Source organism: Oncorhynchus nerka, linkage group LG2 (genome assembly GCF_034236695.1).
Source record: "Oncorhynchus nerka isolate Pitt River linkage group LG2, Oner_Uvic_2.0, whole genome shotgun sequence".
In the NCBI taxonomy this organism is placed as follows: domain Eukaryota; kingdom Metazoa; phylum Chordata; class Actinopteri; order Salmoniformes; family Salmonidae; genus Oncorhynchus; species Oncorhynchus nerka.
In genome coordinates, this window is record NC_088397.1 from 22,830,835 (window position 1) to 22,849,929 (window position 19,095).

Genomic DNA, 19,095 nt, shown 5'->3' on the forward strand with positions numbered 1-19,095 from the left:
CTAACAATGTCGTTGTCCACAAAGCGGCAACGTGGGCTGTCTAGCTCCCGCCTTTCTTTGGATTGGTGGAGAGGAGACATCTCATTATTGTAATCCGTTTTTGAGTATTTGATGAGGGTTGTTGATGTAAATCTCGGGTATTCAATGTCGGGACACTCTATGCTACTAGCCTTATAACATGAATATGCATAGCCATATCCGATATAAAGTGTTTTTTCTCAAAGTTGCTGGGCTGTCACGTGGCCTGCTTATATCCGTAACACTCGTAGCAACTTAAATGAGCCATTCATTGCCCTCCATACAAAAACTCCTTGTTTGGTGGGCGAAACAAGGAAAAAACTCCACCTGTTGGAGGGAGACCGTTTTTCCGCCAAATTGGGCCACTCTTCCTATCTGGTTTAGACTTTCCCGTCTACTCATTGTGGTTGTACAAGCGTCACATCCGCTTTCGACTCATTGAATACGGTTCTAACGAAACGGAGGCGAGTAGCAGTGTTTCGCTTCACTTGATAACATTATTAGCTAACTAAATAAACCAGTTAATTATCTATCATTTAAGTTTCTATCGACGAGAAATGAGCGACAACGGAAAGGATTTTGGCGAGCGGGTGCGTATTATCAACCACGAACTACCGAAGATCTATTCTTGCCCTAAAATGAGCAGAATCAACGACGCCATTTTGCCTAGCTAGGCGGTTAACGTTAGTTAGCACAACCATGATGTAGTTAATAGCATTGATTTGCATCGACTGTATGGATTTTGTACCGTTTATATTTTCTAATTTAATGTCCAGTTACTCATTTATGTTAACATTTAATGTATTTTCAGTGCATTTTGTAATTCAAAGCTAGCATATGTTAGCCCAATCAGGCCAAGTGGTTTGCAGCTGTTGTAACGTTAGCTAATTCACATCAAGTAACTTTACATTTTGAATTAACGAGTCTACTGAGACTGCTGTCGAGAAACAGTTACCAATGTACATTTACTCATCATTGCAGGTGAATGGAATATATAACTAACTATAGATTAGTAGCTAACTAGCGAAGTGGTTTACGGCTAGAATGTTTAACTTCGTCCTCACTTACTGCTGCAGTCACTTAGCTAATTACAGATTGTACGCCAGATAATGTGACATAAAAAAATGGTGGATAAATGATGGTTCACCCAGGCCGTTTACCATAAGGGGGGAAAAAAGTCAATGCCGGTCGATTTAACTGGGCGTCTCCCATAGACGCCAATAGACGGGTTGGTTGTTTTTGCGACAAAACTGACGCGTGCGCAGCTATGGAGCGAAATAGAAGGGGTTGGCTTAAGGCTGGTTTACAGTTGGTCTCTCGACATAGCTGCGCACGCGTCATTTTTGTCGCAAAAACAACCAACAATGTCTATCGACATGTATGGAGACAGTTGTTGTCTGACATCAAACTTGTCATTATGAAAAAGTATAAATTCAAAATAACAGGCTGCTTGACAGCAATCACAATAATGACCGGCTGCAAGACAATAGCTGCCTAGTGGTCCAAAATAGCCTAACTGCTGTATTTTAACACCAATAAACAAATCAAATGTATTTATATAGCCCTTCGTACATCAGCTGATATCTCAAAAGTGCTGTACAGAAACCCAGCCTAAAACCCCAAACAGCAAGCAATGCAGGTGTAGAAGCACGGTGGCTCGGAAAAACTCCCTAGAAAGGCCAAAACCTAGGAAGAAACCTAGAGAGGAACCAGGCTATGTGGGGTGGCCAGTCCTCATCTGGCTGTGCCGGGTGGAGCTTATAACAGAACATGGCCAAGATGTTCAAATGTCCATAAATGACCAGCATGGTCAAATAATAATATTCACGGCCAGGTGGACTGGAGACAGCAAGGAGTCATCATGTCAGGTAGACCGCTGAGAGAGAGAGAAAGAAAGAGAATTAGAGAGAGCATACTTAAATTGACACCGGATAGGACAGGAGAAGTACTCCAGATATAACAAACTGACCCTAGCCCCCTGACACATAAACTACTGCAGCATAAATACTGGAGGCTGAGACAGGAGGGGTCAGGAGATACAGTGGCCCCATCCGATGACACCCCCGGACAGGGCCAAACAGGAAGGATATAACCCCACCCACTTTACCAAAGCACAGCCCCCACACCACTAGAGGGATATCTTCAACCACCAACTTACCATCCTGAGACAAGGCTGAGTATAGCCCACAAAGATCTCCGCCACGGCACAACCCAAGGGGGGGCAACCCAGACAGGAAGATCACGTCAGTGACGCACCCCTTCTAGGGACGGCATGGAAGAGCACCAGTAAGCCAGTGACTCAGCCCCTGTAATAGGGTTAGAGGCAGAGAATCCCAGTGGAAAGAGGGGAACCGGCCAGGCAGAGACAGCAAGGGCGGTTCGTTGCTCCAGAGCCTTTCCGTTCACCTTCACACTCCTGGGCCAGACTACACTCAATCATAAACCCATCTCTTTAAAAATGTAATGCAGTATATTTCAATCTAGCAAACCAAGCAACTAAAAGTAACTTTCTAAACAATGCTTTTGTTAGTTTCTAGCTTGTTAGCTAGCTAGCTGGCTAGCCAGTTCAAATAATGACCATATCATAGCTGTCAATGTCTTAAATAAAGCACATTTTTATTCATTATTTAGGGTGTACATCCATAATTATTTTATTCAATGTTTATAAAATAGATATGCATTCAATAAAGAATTGCATCAATAGTCCAAACTCTGTTTCTACCATATCATTCACAAGGTAGACTATTTACTCTGAGGAATTTGAATGATTAGAGTGAATAGAATGTTATTATGGCCATGGTCAAAAAGTGGTCACTGCTCAATAGAACTCTCTCACTGCGCAGCCTTCAAACGTCAACGGACAAGCTAGCTAGTCGCTGCAGGTTCCTGTGTGATAACATGGGGTTTTCTGAAAGGAAATCTGCGGAATACAAAACTAAATTGGTTCTATATATTTATTAATTTACAAAGCTAAGACTTAATTTTAATATCTACCTTCCCCGGTTACAATCTGTGGCAGTTTTCATAGTTATTTCTAAGTATTTCCCATTAAATCACCATGGAAACATTTTGTCTTTTTATATATAGAGATTTTTTTCCACAAAAGTAGTACACTGGCCTTTACTAGTACTGTATTAGCGGACCGCTGTAGCGAGGGCAAATTGTATATATTTAAAATATATATATATATATACACATCTTCCCGCTGCTATGTCCACAGAGTATAAATTAAGTGTTTTGACTAGCGACACTCTCATTCAAATTGTCTAAAGACATGTTGATAGACAAAGTATAAACCAGCCTATAGATTGTTGATAGACAAAGTATAAACCAGCCTATAGATTGTTGATAGACAAAGTATAAACCAGCCTATAGATTGTTGATAGACAAAGTATAAACCAGCCTATAGATTGTTGACATCTAAACTATATTTCATCTCCACTGTTTATTGAAAACATAAATATATTTGCACAATGAGCACTTGTCTCTCATGCATCATTACAGTTGTTGGTTAAGCTAGGGAATTTTAGCCATATTAGCATAGATGTGACATGAGTCAAAACAAGACATGGTAGCAATAACAACCTACGATTCCCCACATGGCAGCATCTTTTTATTGTTGCTAGCAATCTGACCAATGGCTATCCAGAATCTCAACAACACACGGACATCTGCCCTATTGGAGCGTGATTTATTTATTTTGTCCTTTATTTAACTAGGCAAGTCAGTTAAGATTCTTATTCTTAACTGATTCTTAATTCTTATTTACAATGACGGCATAGGAACAGTAGGGTTAACTGCCTTGTTCAGGGACAGAAAGACAGATTTTTTACCTTGTCAGCTCGGGGATTCGATCTTGCAACCTTTCGGGTTACAAGTCCAGCGTTTTAACCACTAGGTTACCTGCCGCCCCTGTGCATACAAACCGCCACCGTAGATTTTTCAACTGACCTGTTCTTGGCAATACTTTTTCTACCGAATTGAGAACGAAGAAAGTATCTTAGAAATATCAGTTGCAGGTGGTTATACAAAAAACACACATTCAGAAAAATGATAAATCCATGTTTTGTATGGAATGAGATATGCTTTTAGCATGTGTGTGGTTCTTTGTTTTGGTCGTGCTATATAATGCGCTGTCATCTACTTCTACACATGGCCGCGTTGTATAGAAACGACTAGTTTCTGCAAAGATGCTGGGAAATCCTAGATGTGCGCCAGCTAAGCTGGCGAGGAACCATCTTGCACAGTATAGAACATGGATTTATTATCTTTTGAGTTCTCTCTGTTTTTTGTAGAGCTGCCGGCAATTCAAAACAGGCTTTCTAAAGATACTTCTTTGTTCTCGATTCAGGGGAAAAGAATCACAGAGAACAGGTTAGTTGAAAAATCTATGGCGGCGGTTTGTATAGGGCCTCTTCAATAGGCCCAGTAATGGACACCAACAATCTTTGGTTATATCACATTATCCGGCGTAAACTCTGTAGCAATTCATTTGCCAGTTATAATGTATCAAGCTCTTCAACATGGCACCACCCATGTGAGAGTACTGTCTCTTTTCTAAAGTTGTTAGTCCTATATTTAGTTGCACTGTAATGGTCCTTCTGCAAAAGCCATTTTTCTTTAAAGTCGCACATGAACAAATGTTATACTGAGTGGGGCATTGAAAAGAGTAGCTAATTTACTTTAAACCCTTGCTCAGATGTACCATAGCAGTTCTTCAATCTTGGTCCAAGGGCTTGACGAACCAGATGTGCTAGTACTGGGCTGGAACAAAAGCCTGCATACCTTGTGTGACCCTCGGACTAGGATTAAAGAACACCATGATTTTATAACATTTCTAGTCTTCATTCATCATATTCTGATGTTGTGCATTTCAGAAAAATCAATATACATATTTCCTTAACATTGCTTTGATTTAATACTTTTCAGGTGAGACAACTTATTTAGTCTGATTTGAGTGTTTACGAGTCTGGTTTTTGCACATTTTGACCTCTGTAGCTCTTATAAAAAAAATCAACCCTTTTTATCATCCTTGTCTGTTTTTCGTTAAGGTTGAGTTGGGAAGAAGCAAAATGGCGGAAGAAGTTTCAGATATGAAGTTTGAAGTTGTTAAAGGGCATATTTGATGAAGCTGATGGTGTTGATGCATGCTAATGTAAAATGAAGCTGGCAGAAGCGAGCGGCCACTCTGTCCACTGGTAGAGTGATGTAATGGCAGAAATCAAATGGGAGGAAGGAAGTGGGGGAAGAGGAGAGAAAAATGAAGTCAGAAATGGTGTGAAACGGAAGAAAGAAGAAAAGAGATGGTTGTTTTGAAGTTATGAAGTTAAAGAAGTTATGAGAAGTGTTCGGGGGTATGGTTAATTCCCTATAGCCTGCTATGTTATTACTACAATCCTATTTCTCTCCCTCTCCTTCTGTTTTCTAAAGCAGTGTTTCCCAAGCCATCCCTCAAGGACCCCCAGTCATTACACCTGTTTGTTCTATTCCACCATTGGTACACCTGATTCAACTAAATCTCAAGCTCTTTCTCAAATTGAATCAGGTGTACTAAAACAGAAATGTGCGACAGTTGGGGTCTCCCTGAGGGATGGCGTGAGAAACACTTCTTAAGCATGCATGCCAACTGTTCCTCCATCTCAGACACATTACCTAGTCCTCAACACGCAAGGTTAAACTCTGCTACGCTGCCTAGAGTGTAAGAGAACAATCCGCTCATAGAACTGTGTTAAGATTAACTAGATTAACACCTACTTTAAGGCTATATGATTTCTTTTGGTCGCCTGTAACAGGCAGATCTAGTTACAACAAATACCTGTTGTTAATGAAATGCTATGATTTTTTTTCTCAAACTACTGGAGCTGAAATATAAGAGGGGCCTGTAGCAGGTTTGAGCGAGGTTCCTTCTGTACCTCCTCTCTCTCTATCCTGACTGTTTCTGTTTTTGATTCTGACCTGTATTTATGTGTATCTGGCCCGATCAGGATTCGCGGTCCGCTTCCAGGAGTGTGAGCCCAAGGGGTTCTGGGAAGTCTGCCAGCCGTTCCCCGGCCCATTCCCCAGCCCGCTCCAAAGATGGCTCCAGACACTCCAGGTCTAAGTCCCACTCCCGATCCCGCTCCAAGTCCAGGTAAGAACCCCAGCTCCAAGGAGGTTTTGTGGTGACTCTTTTGGGAGCTGCTGGGTAGCGTAGCATGTATTTTTGTTCAGGTCCACATAAAGAGCTTGTTTTGTGTTATGGCTTTATTCATGTTGTTTTTGTATCTAAACTCTTTAAATCAGGGACCATCAACTAGATTCTGCTGTGGGCTGATTTCTTTCTTTAGCGGATGGTCAGGGGGCCGGAACATAATTACAAATAATTTGTAGACTGTAAATTGACCGCAAGCAGTCCAAACAGATGATACATTTTTATAAGATCACGTATACAGTTGAAGTCAAAGTTTACATACACTTAGGTTTGAGTCATTAAAACTCATTTTTCAACCACTCCACAAATTTCATGTTAACAAACTATAGTTTTGGCAAGTCGGTTAGGACATCTACTTTGTGCAGGACACAAGTAATTTTTCCAACAATTGTTTAGACAGATTATTTAACTTATAATTCACTGTATCACAATTCCAGTGGGTCAGAAGTTCACATACTAAGTTGACTGTGCCTTTAAACAGCTTGGAAAATTCCAGAAAATGATGGCATGGCTTTAGAAGCTTCTGATAGGCTAATTGGCATCATTTGAGTCAACTGGAGGTGTAACTGCATGTATTTCATGGGAAAATCAAAAAGAATCAGCCACCAGTTGGAAACCCTGCTTTAAATGTTCTTAACGTGTCCTTTATTTTATTTTCCTCAGGTCTCGTTCCCATAGGAGCTCCCGCAGGCATTATTCCCGCTCTCGCTCCCGTTCCCACCGCCGCCGTTCCCGTAGCCGTTCCCGAAGCGGGGAATACCGCCGTCGTCGGAGCCACAGCCACTCCCCCATGTCCAACCGCCGCAGGCACATTGGCAACCGGGTACGTATATACACACCTCTGGAGACGAGACTCTCTTCGGCAAACCCCACACACAATCTCTATCCTTCTCACAATCCTCCTCTATAGGCCAACCCGGACCCGAACTGCTGCCTGGGTGTGTTTGGTCTGAGCCTGTACACCACAGAGAGAGACCTGAGAGACGTGTTCTCTAAGTACGGCCCCCTGGCTGACGTCAGCATCGTCTACGACCAGCAGTCACGACGCTCCCGCGGCTTCGCCTTCGTCTACTTCGAAGTCCGAGAGGACGCCAATGAGGTAGGTTGGCAGGGAGGGAGGGGTTATTGCAGGGGAAGAACAGAGAAGAATCAGAACCTTTGAGTGAGCATGGTGTTGAAGGGGAATACTTTTCTCTAAACATCTTTGTCCCACTCCTCCACCCTCGCTCTCTGTTTCAGGCTAAGGAGAGAGCTAACGGAATGGAGTTGGATGGACGGAGGATCAGGGTCGATTTCTCCATCACTAAACGACCACACACTCCCACTCCTGGGATATACATGGGACGGCCCACATAGTGAGTGACCGGCTCTCTTAGACTCACGCATCTGGGATGGCCCACGTGATGCACACACGTTCTACATTCAGTGAATCCTCTAACCGTGTGTGTTTTCCAGTGGTGGCGGCGGCGGCAGCAGCAGCAGCGGAGGCGGTGGTGGTGGTGGAGGAGGAGGAGGAGGAAGTGGCGGCCCCAGCTCAAGCTCATCTCGCCGTAGCTCGAAGGATTATGACCGCGGCGGTGACCGTGGTTACGACAGAGGCTACGACCGTGGCTACGATCGCTATGACGACCGAGAGTGCTACAGGTCCTACAGGTGAGACACCTGGCCTGGATCTTATAGTTAGTGGTTGCTAAGCAGGACTGGGGCAGTTGGTTGGTGGATGCTTATTGTGTGTTGTCTCTCCAGACGCAGGTCTCCGTCCCCGTACTACAGCCGAGGGACCTACCGGTCTCGCTCCCGCTCGCGGTCTTACTCCCCACGTAAGTCAACCAGACTTAGCACCGCTTAACATGGTTAACTTGACGGCTAATATTCTAGTGACTCAGTGGTTGGGCCTCAATGTCTAAATGTCTCCCTCCTGTCTCCACAGGCCACTACTGAGCAGAGGGAGAAGAGGAGCAAGATTATACTTTTTGTGGGGTTAGGGCCAGGGGGTGGATGTGGGGTTTAGGGCCAGGGGGTGGATGTGGGGTTTAGGGCCAGGGGGATGGATGTGGAGTTAGGGCCGGGGGTGGATGTGGAGTTAGGGCCGGGGTGGATGTGGAGTTAGGGCCGGGGGGTGGATGTGGAGTTAGGGCCGGGGGGTGGATGTGGAGTTTAGGGCCGGGGGTGGATGTAGGGGTTAGGGCCGGGGGCGGTGGATGTGGGGGTTAGGGCCGGGGGGTGCATATTTGGGGAAGTTAGGGAAATGGTAAAGGATGTAATTGTGAACTTGATAAACAGTCATTTTTTTGTTTATTTTAGTTAAATATGTTCAGTTGGTGGATTTCTGTTCTGTTCTTTCTGTCAATCTTGCAGTTGTGTTGAGAGAAGCTGTCGATTCGTTAATCCAGGGTTCTCCCCAGGATTTTTAAAGACGGTGGTGCTGCTGAGTACAGCAAACACCTGTAATTCCCATTTTCTGCCATCTTTAGCAAATTTTGGTGAGGTTGTTTTTTTTATATAGTGGCGCTGCCAGACCACAAGGTGGCGCAGCGCCCCCTCTTACATTCTTTAGGGAGAACCCTGTTTAATCCATCGGATCTGTATTTTGTATCACCAGGCTCCTTTTTAATGGGTAGATGTGTTGAAGTACAGTGATATTTAGTGCACGATAGGTTCTAGGGGAGAGGGCCCAAGGTAAATGCAGCTCTAGGATCTGATTACCTTACCCCCAATTCTAACCTTAACCTTTAGGTTGATTAAAAAATATCTCACCCTTTATCAGTGGTTAGGGGGTAACTTCTTCCTGCTGTATGTTCGGGAGAAGAGCCAAGAGCTAGAAGCTCTACCCTAGTTCAGTGCTGTGTGTATGGGTGTACCATGATTTTAAGTCTGCAGTATTCCAAGCAATAAAACTGCATCTTTTCAATTTTTTTGTCCATCAATACTTTCTTCATGTCTCCTGTACTTTAGTGTGTTGCAAACTGGTGAACATTCTGTGAAGAATGTGTAAGGCTATAGGAATTGGTAAACCTTACTGCTTTTCTGTGTAACGCCTTGAATACCGGCCTATCTGTTTTCTAGCACAATTATCAGTGGGGTGGAGCTTATGCCTCGATCATACCGACAGATCACACACTCAATCGCTGGTTGAAAACTGTTTTCTGCCCCTCCCAAAATATATCATTTGTAGATAATTGGCCCAAGCCAGGATCAAGCCTGGCCTGTTGAGGAGTGACAAACTCCATCCTACCTGGAGGGGTGCTCTCATCTTATCTATGAACATAGAGAGGGCTCTAACTCCTCTTGCTCCACAATGAGATAGAGTGCAGGCCAGGCAGCAGGCTGTTAGCCAGCCTGCCAGTTTAGTGGAGTCAGCCACAAGCACGGTCAGTGTGGTCCGTTCAGCTATCCCTATTGAGACTGTCTGTGCCTCGATTTAGGTTGGGCAAAACTAAACATGGAGGTGTTCGCTTTAGCAATCTCACTGGAATAAAGACCTCCATTCCTGTCATTATAGAAAGAGATTGTGATATCACATCTCAAAATAGGACTACTTAATGTTAGATCCCTCACTTCCAATGTAGTTATAGTTAATGAACTAATCATAATCTTGATGTGATTGGCCTGACTGAAACATGATTTAAGCCTGATTCATTTACTGTGTTAAATGAGGCCTCTCTTGCTTACACTAGTGACCATTTCCCCTGTGCATCCCGCAAAGGTGGAGGTGTTGCTGACATTTACAATACCCCAAAAAATGACTGCGTTTTCAGCTTTTGAGCTTCTAGTCATGAAATCTATGCAGACTACTCGATCACTTTTTATAGCTACTGTTTACAGGCGTCCTGGGCCGTATACCGCATTCCTCACTGAGTTCCCTGAATTCCTATCGGACCTTGTAGTCATGGCAGATAATATTATAGTTTTTGGTGACTTTAATATTCACATGGAAAAGTCCACAGACCCACTCCAAAGGGCTTTCAGAGCCATCATCAACTCAGTGGGTTTTGTCCAACATGTCTCCGGACCTACTCACTGCCACAGTCATACTCTGGACATAGTTTTGTCCCGTGGAATAAATATTGTGGATCTTAAATGTTTTTCCTCATAATCCTGGACTATCGGACCACCATTTTATTACGTTTGCAATCGCAACAAATAATCTGCTCAGACTCCAACCAAGGATCATCAAAAGCCGTGCTAGAAATTCTCGGACAACCCAAAGATTCCTAGATGCCCTTCCAGACTCCCTCCACCTAACCACCTAGCTGAGGAACTCAATTTAACATAGATGAGGTATTCCCAACTGGGGTACGCGTACCCCCAATGCTGTCGAGGGTACGCCAAATAAAAATGTGATTCACATTTTCAAACAGTCCATTTAATATTTTCTAACGGGGCTATACATTTGGGTGAGTTTTTTTCTCCCGCCTGAGTAGCCTTGTTTCACTGCCAAAAATAAAATAAAACCATCTAGTCTTCAGCGAAATAACACAATGTCAAATACAGGTAGCCTAGTCAAATAATTAACATCCAATCACATTAACCGTTACTCTCACGGGAATTCCACTAACAGTCCGTATGTAGCTAAACGTAGCTGCTGCTCATGTTGGTATCTGTACTGATGAAAGCCACGACAGGGAGACATAGTGGAGTGGTAAGCGCACGTGCAAGCAGTTGCTCCAGACGCCACTTTGGGCACACTGCAGCATCCACGGAGAGGCTCTTGCTGCCTGACAGCTTGAAAGACGTTTTGGACACTATAGTGTAAATGGTTAACTTTGTTAAAGCAAGGCCCCTGAACTCTTGTGTATTTTCTGCACTATATGCAATGATATGTGCAGCAACCATGTAACGCTTTTACATTGACAGAGAGAGAAGTATTGACAGTTTAAAAAATAAAAAAAATTTAATTGAGAGACTAGTTTAAAGTTTTCACTTGTCTGGCCGCTTGCGTGATGACGAGTTTCTCACAGACTCCTATCTGGGTTCTGGGTGATGTTTTCCCTCCCTTGAATGATCTTAATTACAGCGACTTTTCGCAACTATATTCAATGTGCGGGACAAAATTCAGGCTTTGATTAAGAAGTTGGAGCTCTTCTCTGTCTGCATTAACAACACACAGGTCTTTCCATCATTGTATGACTTTTTTGTGTGTAAATTAACTCAAGCTTACGGACAATGTTAAATGTCATATAGTGAAGCACCTGAGTGAGTTGGGTGCGCAATTACGCAGGTACTTTCCCGAAACGGATGACACAAACAACTGGATTCGTTATCCCTTTCATGCACTACCTCCAGTCCACTTACCGATATCTGAACAAGAGATTTCAAGGTTTTACTACTAACCTACAAAGTATTACGTGGGCTTGCTCCTTGACCTATCTTTCCGATTTGGTCCTGCCGTACATACCTACACGTACGCTACGGTCACAAGACGCAGGCCTCCTTAATGTCCCTAGAATGTCTAAACCAACAGCTGGAGGCAGGGCTTACTCCTATAGAGCTACATTTTTATGAAATAGTCTGCCTACCCATGTGAGTCTCTCTGCCTGGCCGGTTCCCCTCTCTCCACTGGAATTCTCTGCCTCTAACCCTATTATGGGGGCTGAGTCACTGGTTTACTGGTGCTCTTCCATGCTGTCCATACGACGTGTGAGATCTGACGTGATCTGTCTGGGTTGGCGCCACCCTCAGGTTCGTGCTGTGGGGGAGATCTTCGTGAGCTGTACTCGGCCTTGTCTCAGAATAGTAAGTTGGTGGTTTGTTGATATCCCTTCAGTGGTGTGGGGGCTGTGCCTTGGCAAAGTGGGTGGGGTTATATCCTGCCTGGTTGGCCCTGTCCGGGGGTATCGTTGGACGGGGCCACAGTGTCGTCTCCCAACCCCTCCTGTCTCAGCCTCCAGTATTTATGCTGCAATAGTTTATATGTCGGGGGGCTAAGGTCAGTCTGTTATATCTGGAGTATTTCTACTGTCTTATCCGGTGTCCTGTGTGAATTTAAGTATGGTCCCTCTAATTCTCTCTGAGGATCTGAGCCCTAGGACTACCTGGCCTGATGACTCCTTGCTGTCCCCAGTCCACCTGGTCATGCTGCTGCTCCAGTTTCAACTGTTCTGCCTGTGGCTATGGAACCCTGACCTGTTCACCGGATGTGCTACCTTGTTCCGGACCTGCTGTTTTTGACACTCTCTCTCTCTACCTCACCTGCTGTCTCAAACTCTGAATTATCGGCTATGAAAAGCCAACTGACATTTACTCCCGAGGTGCTGGCCAGTTGTACCCTCTACAACCACTGTAATTATTATTATTTGACCCTACTGGTCATATATGAACGTTTGAACATCTTGGCCACATACTGTTATAATCTCTACCCAGCACAGCCAGAGGAGGACTGGCCACCCCTCAGAGCCTGGTTCCTCTAGGTTTCTTCCTAGGTTCCTGCCTTTCTAGTGAGTTTTTGCTAGCCACGGTGCTTGCTGTTTGGTGTTTTAGTCTGGGTTTTGTGACATTGGCCGATGTAAAAAGGGCTTTATAAATACATTGGATTGATTGATGCTGCTGTAGGTGTGATCGAGGGTCTGAGTCAAATATTAGGAAAGGCTTTTACACCTAGATCACACCTACAGCGTCATTGCCCAAAATGGTACACAGCATCATCTGGATGTGTGCAACCAAAAGGTCAACTGTTGTTTTCCAACCTTACCCAATATACACTTCACTTATCACTTTCTAACCTAACAAAATTCGAAATGACTAACTGATTGAACAGCTTTAAATATGTGATAAAAACCAAGGTTGCCCCTACCCTTGATGGCGCCGTGGACTAGCTCCAGGGATATGGACCAGGCCACTGGTTCTAATGTTGTTTATGCCGGAGGCTTGAATCTCACTGGTTGTTTTTCTAGTTTCAAATATGTCAATTTGTAAGTCGCTCTGGATAAGAGCGTCTGCTAAATGACTTAAATGTAATGTAAATGTAATGTTTTATTATGAAGCATTGGTATCCATGTATACAATTGTACTGTTTATTCTGTGAGCTTCATTTTTACACGAGACAACAGTAATATACACAAAAAAGTATTACCACAGGATATTATTGCAAGAATGTATACATCAAAAACTGTATGAAAGGAAAAGCCTTGAGTCAAGATAAACGCTGTGGTTGTTTTATAACAATGTATTTTCTATCTTAAAGATTGGTGGGCAAATCTGTTTTGGTTTACAGTCTCTGCTTTTAGTCAAATTACATTTGTAATGAAAACAAATACCCTGAAATGAGCATGGATACTGAGACTGCAGTAATTCCCTTTGTACAAAACACATACATTTTTATTACATTGTCAACAACCACAGAAGTACAATCCGAACAACTAAATACAAAATGGGATAAGATTAACACTAAATCCACAGTGGACACTGACAAAAACACGAAGGTTTCTGGGATTATGTACATATTAAATGAACAAGCTGGAGAAGACAATTGCTAAAACAAAGGCCTGGTATGTACAATTACAGTAAAACCAATACAGAAGAAGACGACTATTCCCCACCCCTCAGGTTAGGCTTATACCCTTCCACAATTTGTATTTTCTTTCCTGAGACGTCATGTTGTGAAGTTTGTTATAATGATAAGTAACATGCGTCTACCTACCTATCCATCTTCGGCAGATTTAACATCTAATGGAGCACATTTGGCTGCTACCTCAGCCAGACACTCCAGGCTTTTCCGGGTGTGACTACATATGTCTGCCGGTATCCTCCTGTTAACAACTATTCTGATCACTCGCGGGGCTTGTTTGTTTGTGTCGCTTATTTCAGGTGTTGCAGCAGGTTCAGGGTCCTGGTTTGGGTCGTGTACTTGAAGCATTGAAACAGATTCGTTTGCCCTCATCCTAGTGTCAACTATTCTTATTACCCGGGTCTGAAAGTCACTCATTTTGTACCTTTTAGCAAGTTCCATGTCTGTGCAGCTTCTTTTGGGCACGGAAGCGGTTTCCTTGTCTGTGTTGGTTATTTGAATGTGTTCCTTTATCGTTTCCATTATCTGAGACGTTTGAGCAAGTTCTGCTTTTGTTTCGTTTGCTTGAGGCCTTCGAACAGGTTCTTTGTCAGTCCTCTCTGCCGTTGAAGTGGTTTCTATGATGGTCCTGCCTAACTTACCAGGTTCCATGTCCGTGCAGCTTAATTGGGGCATTTGAACGAGTCCCTCCATTGACTTCCCACTCAGTCTTTGAACAGGTTCAAAGGTTTCCGCACTTACTTGAACAGGTTCATTGTTCATCTCACGTATTTGGGGCATTTCAGCAGCACTACAGCTTTCCATCCTATTGACAATAATTTTTATTTCCCGGGTAAGAGCAGGTTCTTTGCCTGTTTTGCTTATTTTATGCATTGAAGGGGTTTCCTTGCTTGTGTTGATCACTTGAGCAAGTTCTTTCCTTGGCCTGCCTCTTTTTCGCTTTGAAATTAATTCCATTTGATCTAGTTCTTCAGGTGTCTTTGCAGGTGCTTTAGTTCTCTGATTTACTTTAGCCTTTCCAGTGAGTTTTTGGGGTTCAGCGGGTTCTTTATTTATTTCCCGTCCTTCGACACGTTGCTGATTCATTTCACCAGCTTGAGGCATTAGACCGGCTTCTGTGTCTAAGTTGGTTTCTTGAGACATTTCAATTGGTCCCTTCCTTGTCCGCCCTCTTTTAGATGTTGCAGCAGGTGCCATGCGTGTGTCCATTTTCTGAAGCATTTTGCAGGATTCCTTGTTCATTTTGGTTATTTTGGGCATTTGAGTTAAGTCCTGGTTTGTGCCGGATACTTGGGGAACTCGTCTGGGTCTCTTCCTTGATCTCATGTTACTGGGCATTAAAGTGGTGTCCGCGTTTACCTCGCTTACCGGAATGGGTTCCATGCAAGTGTCGGTTAATAGTGGAATTTGAACGAATCCCTTCTTTGGCCTCCCATTCTTGGCCTGTACAACTGATTCTTTGTTTGTCTCAGCAAGTTTAATGTCTGTATTGGTTACTTGAATGGGTTTGTTTTGTGTGTCAGTTACCTGGGGTGTTTGGACAGGTTTCTTCCTTGGACTTCTGAGCTTGTGAACAGGTTCCAAGTGTGTGTCGGTTATTTGTGGAGTTTGAGTGTGTTCTATGTTTGTTTTACTTACTTGAGCAAGTTCCTTCCTTGGCCTGCCTCTTTTGGGCATTATAATTTGTTCCATGTTTGTCTCGCTCATTACAGACATTTGAGCAAGTTCCTTTCTTGGCCTGCCTCTTTTAGGAATCTTCATTTGTTCCATGACTGTCTCGCTCATTACAGACATTTGAGCAAGTTCCTTCCTTGGCCTGCCTCTTTTGGGCATTTTAATTTGTTCCATGTTTGTCTCGCTCATTACAGACATTTGAGCAAGTTGTACATTTGTCTCACTTATATGAGCAGGTTTCTTGTTTGTATCGCTGAGTTGAACGGGTTCCATGTGTGTGTTGTCTACTTGAGACGTTTCAACGAGTTCCACGTGTGTGTTGTCTACTTGAGACGTTTCAACGACTTCCATGTTTACCTTACTTACTTGAGAAGTATCCGTGTCTGACCGGTGCGCGCCAGTTGCGTTTACTACTGGAGGCGATTTAGCAGGTTTCCTTTTCGTCATCTTCCTTCTCTTGAGATTTTGAACAGGTTTTTCCTTTGCCTCCCTGTTGTCCTCACTGTTCTTCGTCCATCGACTCAATGTAGGTCTGTGAAGGCATGAGAGGGACAGGAAGATACGTTTTGTGCCTTGAGATAAGAGCAAATGGTTGAAGAGAACCTATATACACAGGTCCTCAACCAAAATTCAGTTTGATTGCTACAGCTCCGTAGAGGATCACCTCTCTATAACTTACTTCTGGACTTTGTGGTAACCATGTTCTTTGATCAGATTCTGGTACTCCCGGGAGTCAGGCCTCTGAGTAGGGCCTTGGTAGTCATCGCTCCTGCAGTGGACACAAGAGGGCAAAGGTCAGGGAGCACAAGGAGATATGATGATGATCCCTAACACAAACACATAAAAAAAAACTCTCACCTGGAGCGAGATCTGGAGTCAGGTCTGGAACTCCGATCGGACGAGGACCTGAGGGCACATAGATAAATAGATGAGAATCACATAATTAGCTCCAGTTAATCCCACCTCTCTGTGCGAGGTAGTTTTATGGACAGACTTTGTGGTTACCAAAAGTGTAGCTACGGGCTGCTAATTTTTAGCAACTACACTACTAGAAGCCCCTCCCTCCAGGAAATAGTTCTTACCCGTCTCTGGAGTGGGATTGGTCCGAGAACCAGTTCAGAGAGTGGGTTGGGGAGAAACTGGGATACTCTTCAGAACAACTCAGAGTCTGACTCTCATCCTCAGATCTACAAAAGGAGTCCTGCAGGGACCACAAATTAATTAGAACCACACCAGAACAAATCAAGGGGAAATTATTTTCAAAGCTCATTTAATACATACATAAGTAAACAAACAGAACACTTTTTCTCCTGAGGGAGTAAAACTTACCCCAGGCTCCTCCTCCACCCCCTCTGTCCGGTCCTGCTGAGGTGGATCAAAGCCGGTTATCAGCCTCTCTGCGTGTCTCCTGGTGGAGGCAGCACTGGGACACACCCCCAGGGCACTGAGGGCTTTGAACACGCTGAGAGGACAGCCCTGTTTCCAGAACTCGACCCCCAGAGAGGCCTGGATGAAGTTGCACTTCTGCATGGAGGTGTAGAGGACGATGGCCAGGATAAGCCCCGCCCTCTGGCTGACGACATCACCTGCCTCCTCTTCTGTCCTCGGGCTTCAAAAGATATCAACGGAGAACATGTTATAACCTTTCATGCACACAGAGAGCAAGTCAATAATGAACAGCAGTCACATAATTCAGTCCTGTGGAATCTGTTTTTCCCTCCATTTTCCAGGGTTGAGTTCAAGTACAAAACAGAATTTTAAATGTAAATATTTTAATAAAAGCCAGTTAATTGTTGTGACCCCCATACAATACAAATACTTTGATCATCTGGAATACTTCGATCATAAATACTTTGATCATCTCACCGTTTCGTTTTCCTTGCTCCCATCATAACCCGTGTCCTGATGGTGTTGGGTTTGGGGAACATTGCTCTAAGACAGGCCAGGGTCATAGGGGCCTTTTCTTCCCCCCAAGCTAGAATCGTGTCCCAGGAAAACCCACTCACACTCGCCTCAGTCAGCGGCTGACGCAACGGCCCACGTTGGTCCTTCATCAATACCTTACTCTGGTAAATCAGACAGATGGACACATACATTTCTTTGCCAAACACATCTATCGTCAACAACGACACACTCACACCTGATGAGCCATAAACTGCAGGTAGCCTATAAACAAATACATTATTTAAATTAATTATGTTAAGACAACAATTACCTCCTGGGCGATGACCTCGGCGAGGAAAAGGGTCATGGCTTCTCTAGCTTTGGTCTTCATCAAGGACCTGAAGGCCTTCAGGTGCTGGTGGCTGTTCATGTAATACAGGGCCTTGGCATGAGGTCCAAACCCATAGCTCTGCTTAGTCTTGGAGAAAGGGAGCTTCTTCTTGGGCCTTATACCTTCGTCAACGGGGACCGGAGACTGGAGTGTGGAGCGTGTTGTAGGTTGGGGAGCCTTCGGACGTCTTTTTGTTGTCCGCTCTCCAAAGGAGAACAGAGAACTGATCTGATTTGAAGTTTGACTTGATAATGCTGAGGAATTTACTTGTTTTGATGGTGTTGAAGAGTGTGTGGTTGGGGCTATGTGCGTTGGAGGTCGTCTGATGGTTGTTGAATGGGATTCTGGGGAACAAGAAGTCAAGGTGGTCCATTTTTCCCCGTCCCACTGACGAACTGTCCTCCGTTTGTTTTTTTTAGAAGCAATGCACTCTTCTATGGATAAAGAGGATGGGTTGGTTATAATTGGAGTTTGATTGGGTGAAGTTGTGGATGAGCTTGGTATTTCGTCACGGGGCTTTCGAGGTCTGCCAACTTTTGTTGGAAAATCTGACCAAGTCCAAAGCTTCCCATCCTGCTTGGTTTTCCTTCTGAGCACACCAAGACAGACCCAGCAGAGGAAGGATGAGTCATCAGGAGTGATGTCAAAGACTTGCTGGAAGGTCTTGGGGCTGGTCAGCGTGGTGACTTTCCTCCTGTTGTAACCCTTGGGCCCCCTCACAAACCTCACCCCACAAATGCAACACGTCTCTGACTGAGACATTGTGGTGGAAATGTCAGAGCGCTTCAAAGGGGTCAAAAAAGGAGCTGATGGTTGTTAATCGAAGACTGGTAACCTATTAATAAAACTCACATTGCAATTGTTAAACATACAATTCTCCTGTGGGGGAGCAGATAAAATGTATGTATGGTTTGAGAAACAACGCACTCACAGCGGATCCTTCCAGTGAGACGCTACCATCCAGAAAAATCCCCGGTGTAAGTACTTTCCTCACATTAATCGACCGTGATTTTCAAAAACATTAAGTGAAGAACGCCCTGGTTAAAAAAACACCTTCCAGTGGCTAATTGATGGAAATATCGTAAAGGGAGATATATGATAACATTTTCACTTCCCGCCAGCTACATGCGAAATATTGCCAACAATCTACAGTACCACAGAAGAATAACGAATTTGCACTAGCGATCACACAAATACGGCCTTTTACAAGGTATATCAAACATAGATTAAGGCAAATACATTACAAACTACTTTAGGTAGGATAACTCTTGAAAGTAATATAGCGTAGAAGTCAATGTGTTTCGATGGTCCGTTTTTGTGCAGTCACGCATGCGCTGGGCTTCTCCTTCCTACAAAGAAAAGATGGTTGACTAGACGCCCAGTCACAATACTGCCGCCTTTAGGCTTGGAGTATAACAAAACATAGCTCTT

At 44.0% G+C, this 19,095-nt stretch overlaps 2 protein-coding genes across 2 annotated transcripts; one reads left to right on the forward strand and one right to left on the reverse strand.

The window, feature by feature from the left end:
- Positions 1-426: 426 nt before the first annotated feature.
- Positions 427-8,222, forward strand: LOC115132515 (transformer-2 protein homolog beta-like). Its single transcript, XM_029665248.2, has 8 exons — positions 427-608; positions 6,003-6,148; positions 6,872-7,031; positions 7,119-7,307; positions 7,448-7,563; positions 7,664-7,861; positions 7,955-8,028; positions 8,139-8,222. The coding sequence occupies exons 1-8, from the start codon at positions 576-578 to the stop codon at positions 8,147-8,149; spliced, it is 927 nt and encodes a 308-aa protein (XP_029521108.1). The 5' UTR covers positions 427-575; the 3' UTR covers positions 8,150-8,222.
- A 4,985-nt stretch (positions 8,223-13,207) lies between these two features.
- LOC115132522 (uncharacterized) lies at positions 13,208-18,995 on the reverse strand. Its single transcript, XM_029665260.2, has 7 exons — positions 17,605-18,995; positions 17,256-17,455; positions 16,719-16,998; positions 16,472-16,590; positions 16,248-16,295; positions 16,069-16,158; positions 13,208-15,921 (listed from the first exon to the last, which is right to left on the reverse strand). The coding sequence occupies exons 1-7, from the start codon at positions 18,424-18,426 to the stop codon at positions 13,848-13,850; spliced, it is 3,633 nt and encodes a 1,210-aa protein (XP_029521120.2). The 5' UTR covers positions 18,427-18,995; the 3' UTR covers positions 13,208-13,847.
- Positions 18,996-19,095: the final 100 nt, after the last annotated feature.

Bases quoted from the DNA above. Each gene is read 5' to 3' on its own strand.
- LOC115132515 (XM_029665248.2), top strand. From the start codon at position 576: ATGAGCGACAACGGAAAGGATTTTGGCGAGCGG. The intron at 609-6,002 runs GTGCGTATTATC...TGGCCCGATCAG, and splicing joins GAAAGGATTTTGGCGAGCGG to GATTCGCGGTCCGCTTCCAG. The intron at 6,149-6,871 runs GTAAGAACCCCA...TATTTTCCTCAG, and splicing joins CGATCCCGCTCCAAGTCCAG to GTCTCGTTCCCATAGGAGCT.
- LOC115132522 (XM_029665260.2), bottom strand. From the start codon at position 18,426: ATGTCTCAGTCAGAGACGTGTTGCATTTGTGGGGTGAGGTTTGTGAGG. The intron at 17,456-17,604 runs GTAATTGTTGTC...CTGATTTACCAG, and splicing joins CCGAGGTCATCGCCCAGGAG to AGTAAGGTATTGATGAAGGA. The intron at 16,999-17,255 runs GTGAGATGATCA...TATCTTTTGAAG, and splicing joins GGAGCAAGGAAAACGAAACG to CCCGAGGACAGAAGAGGAGG.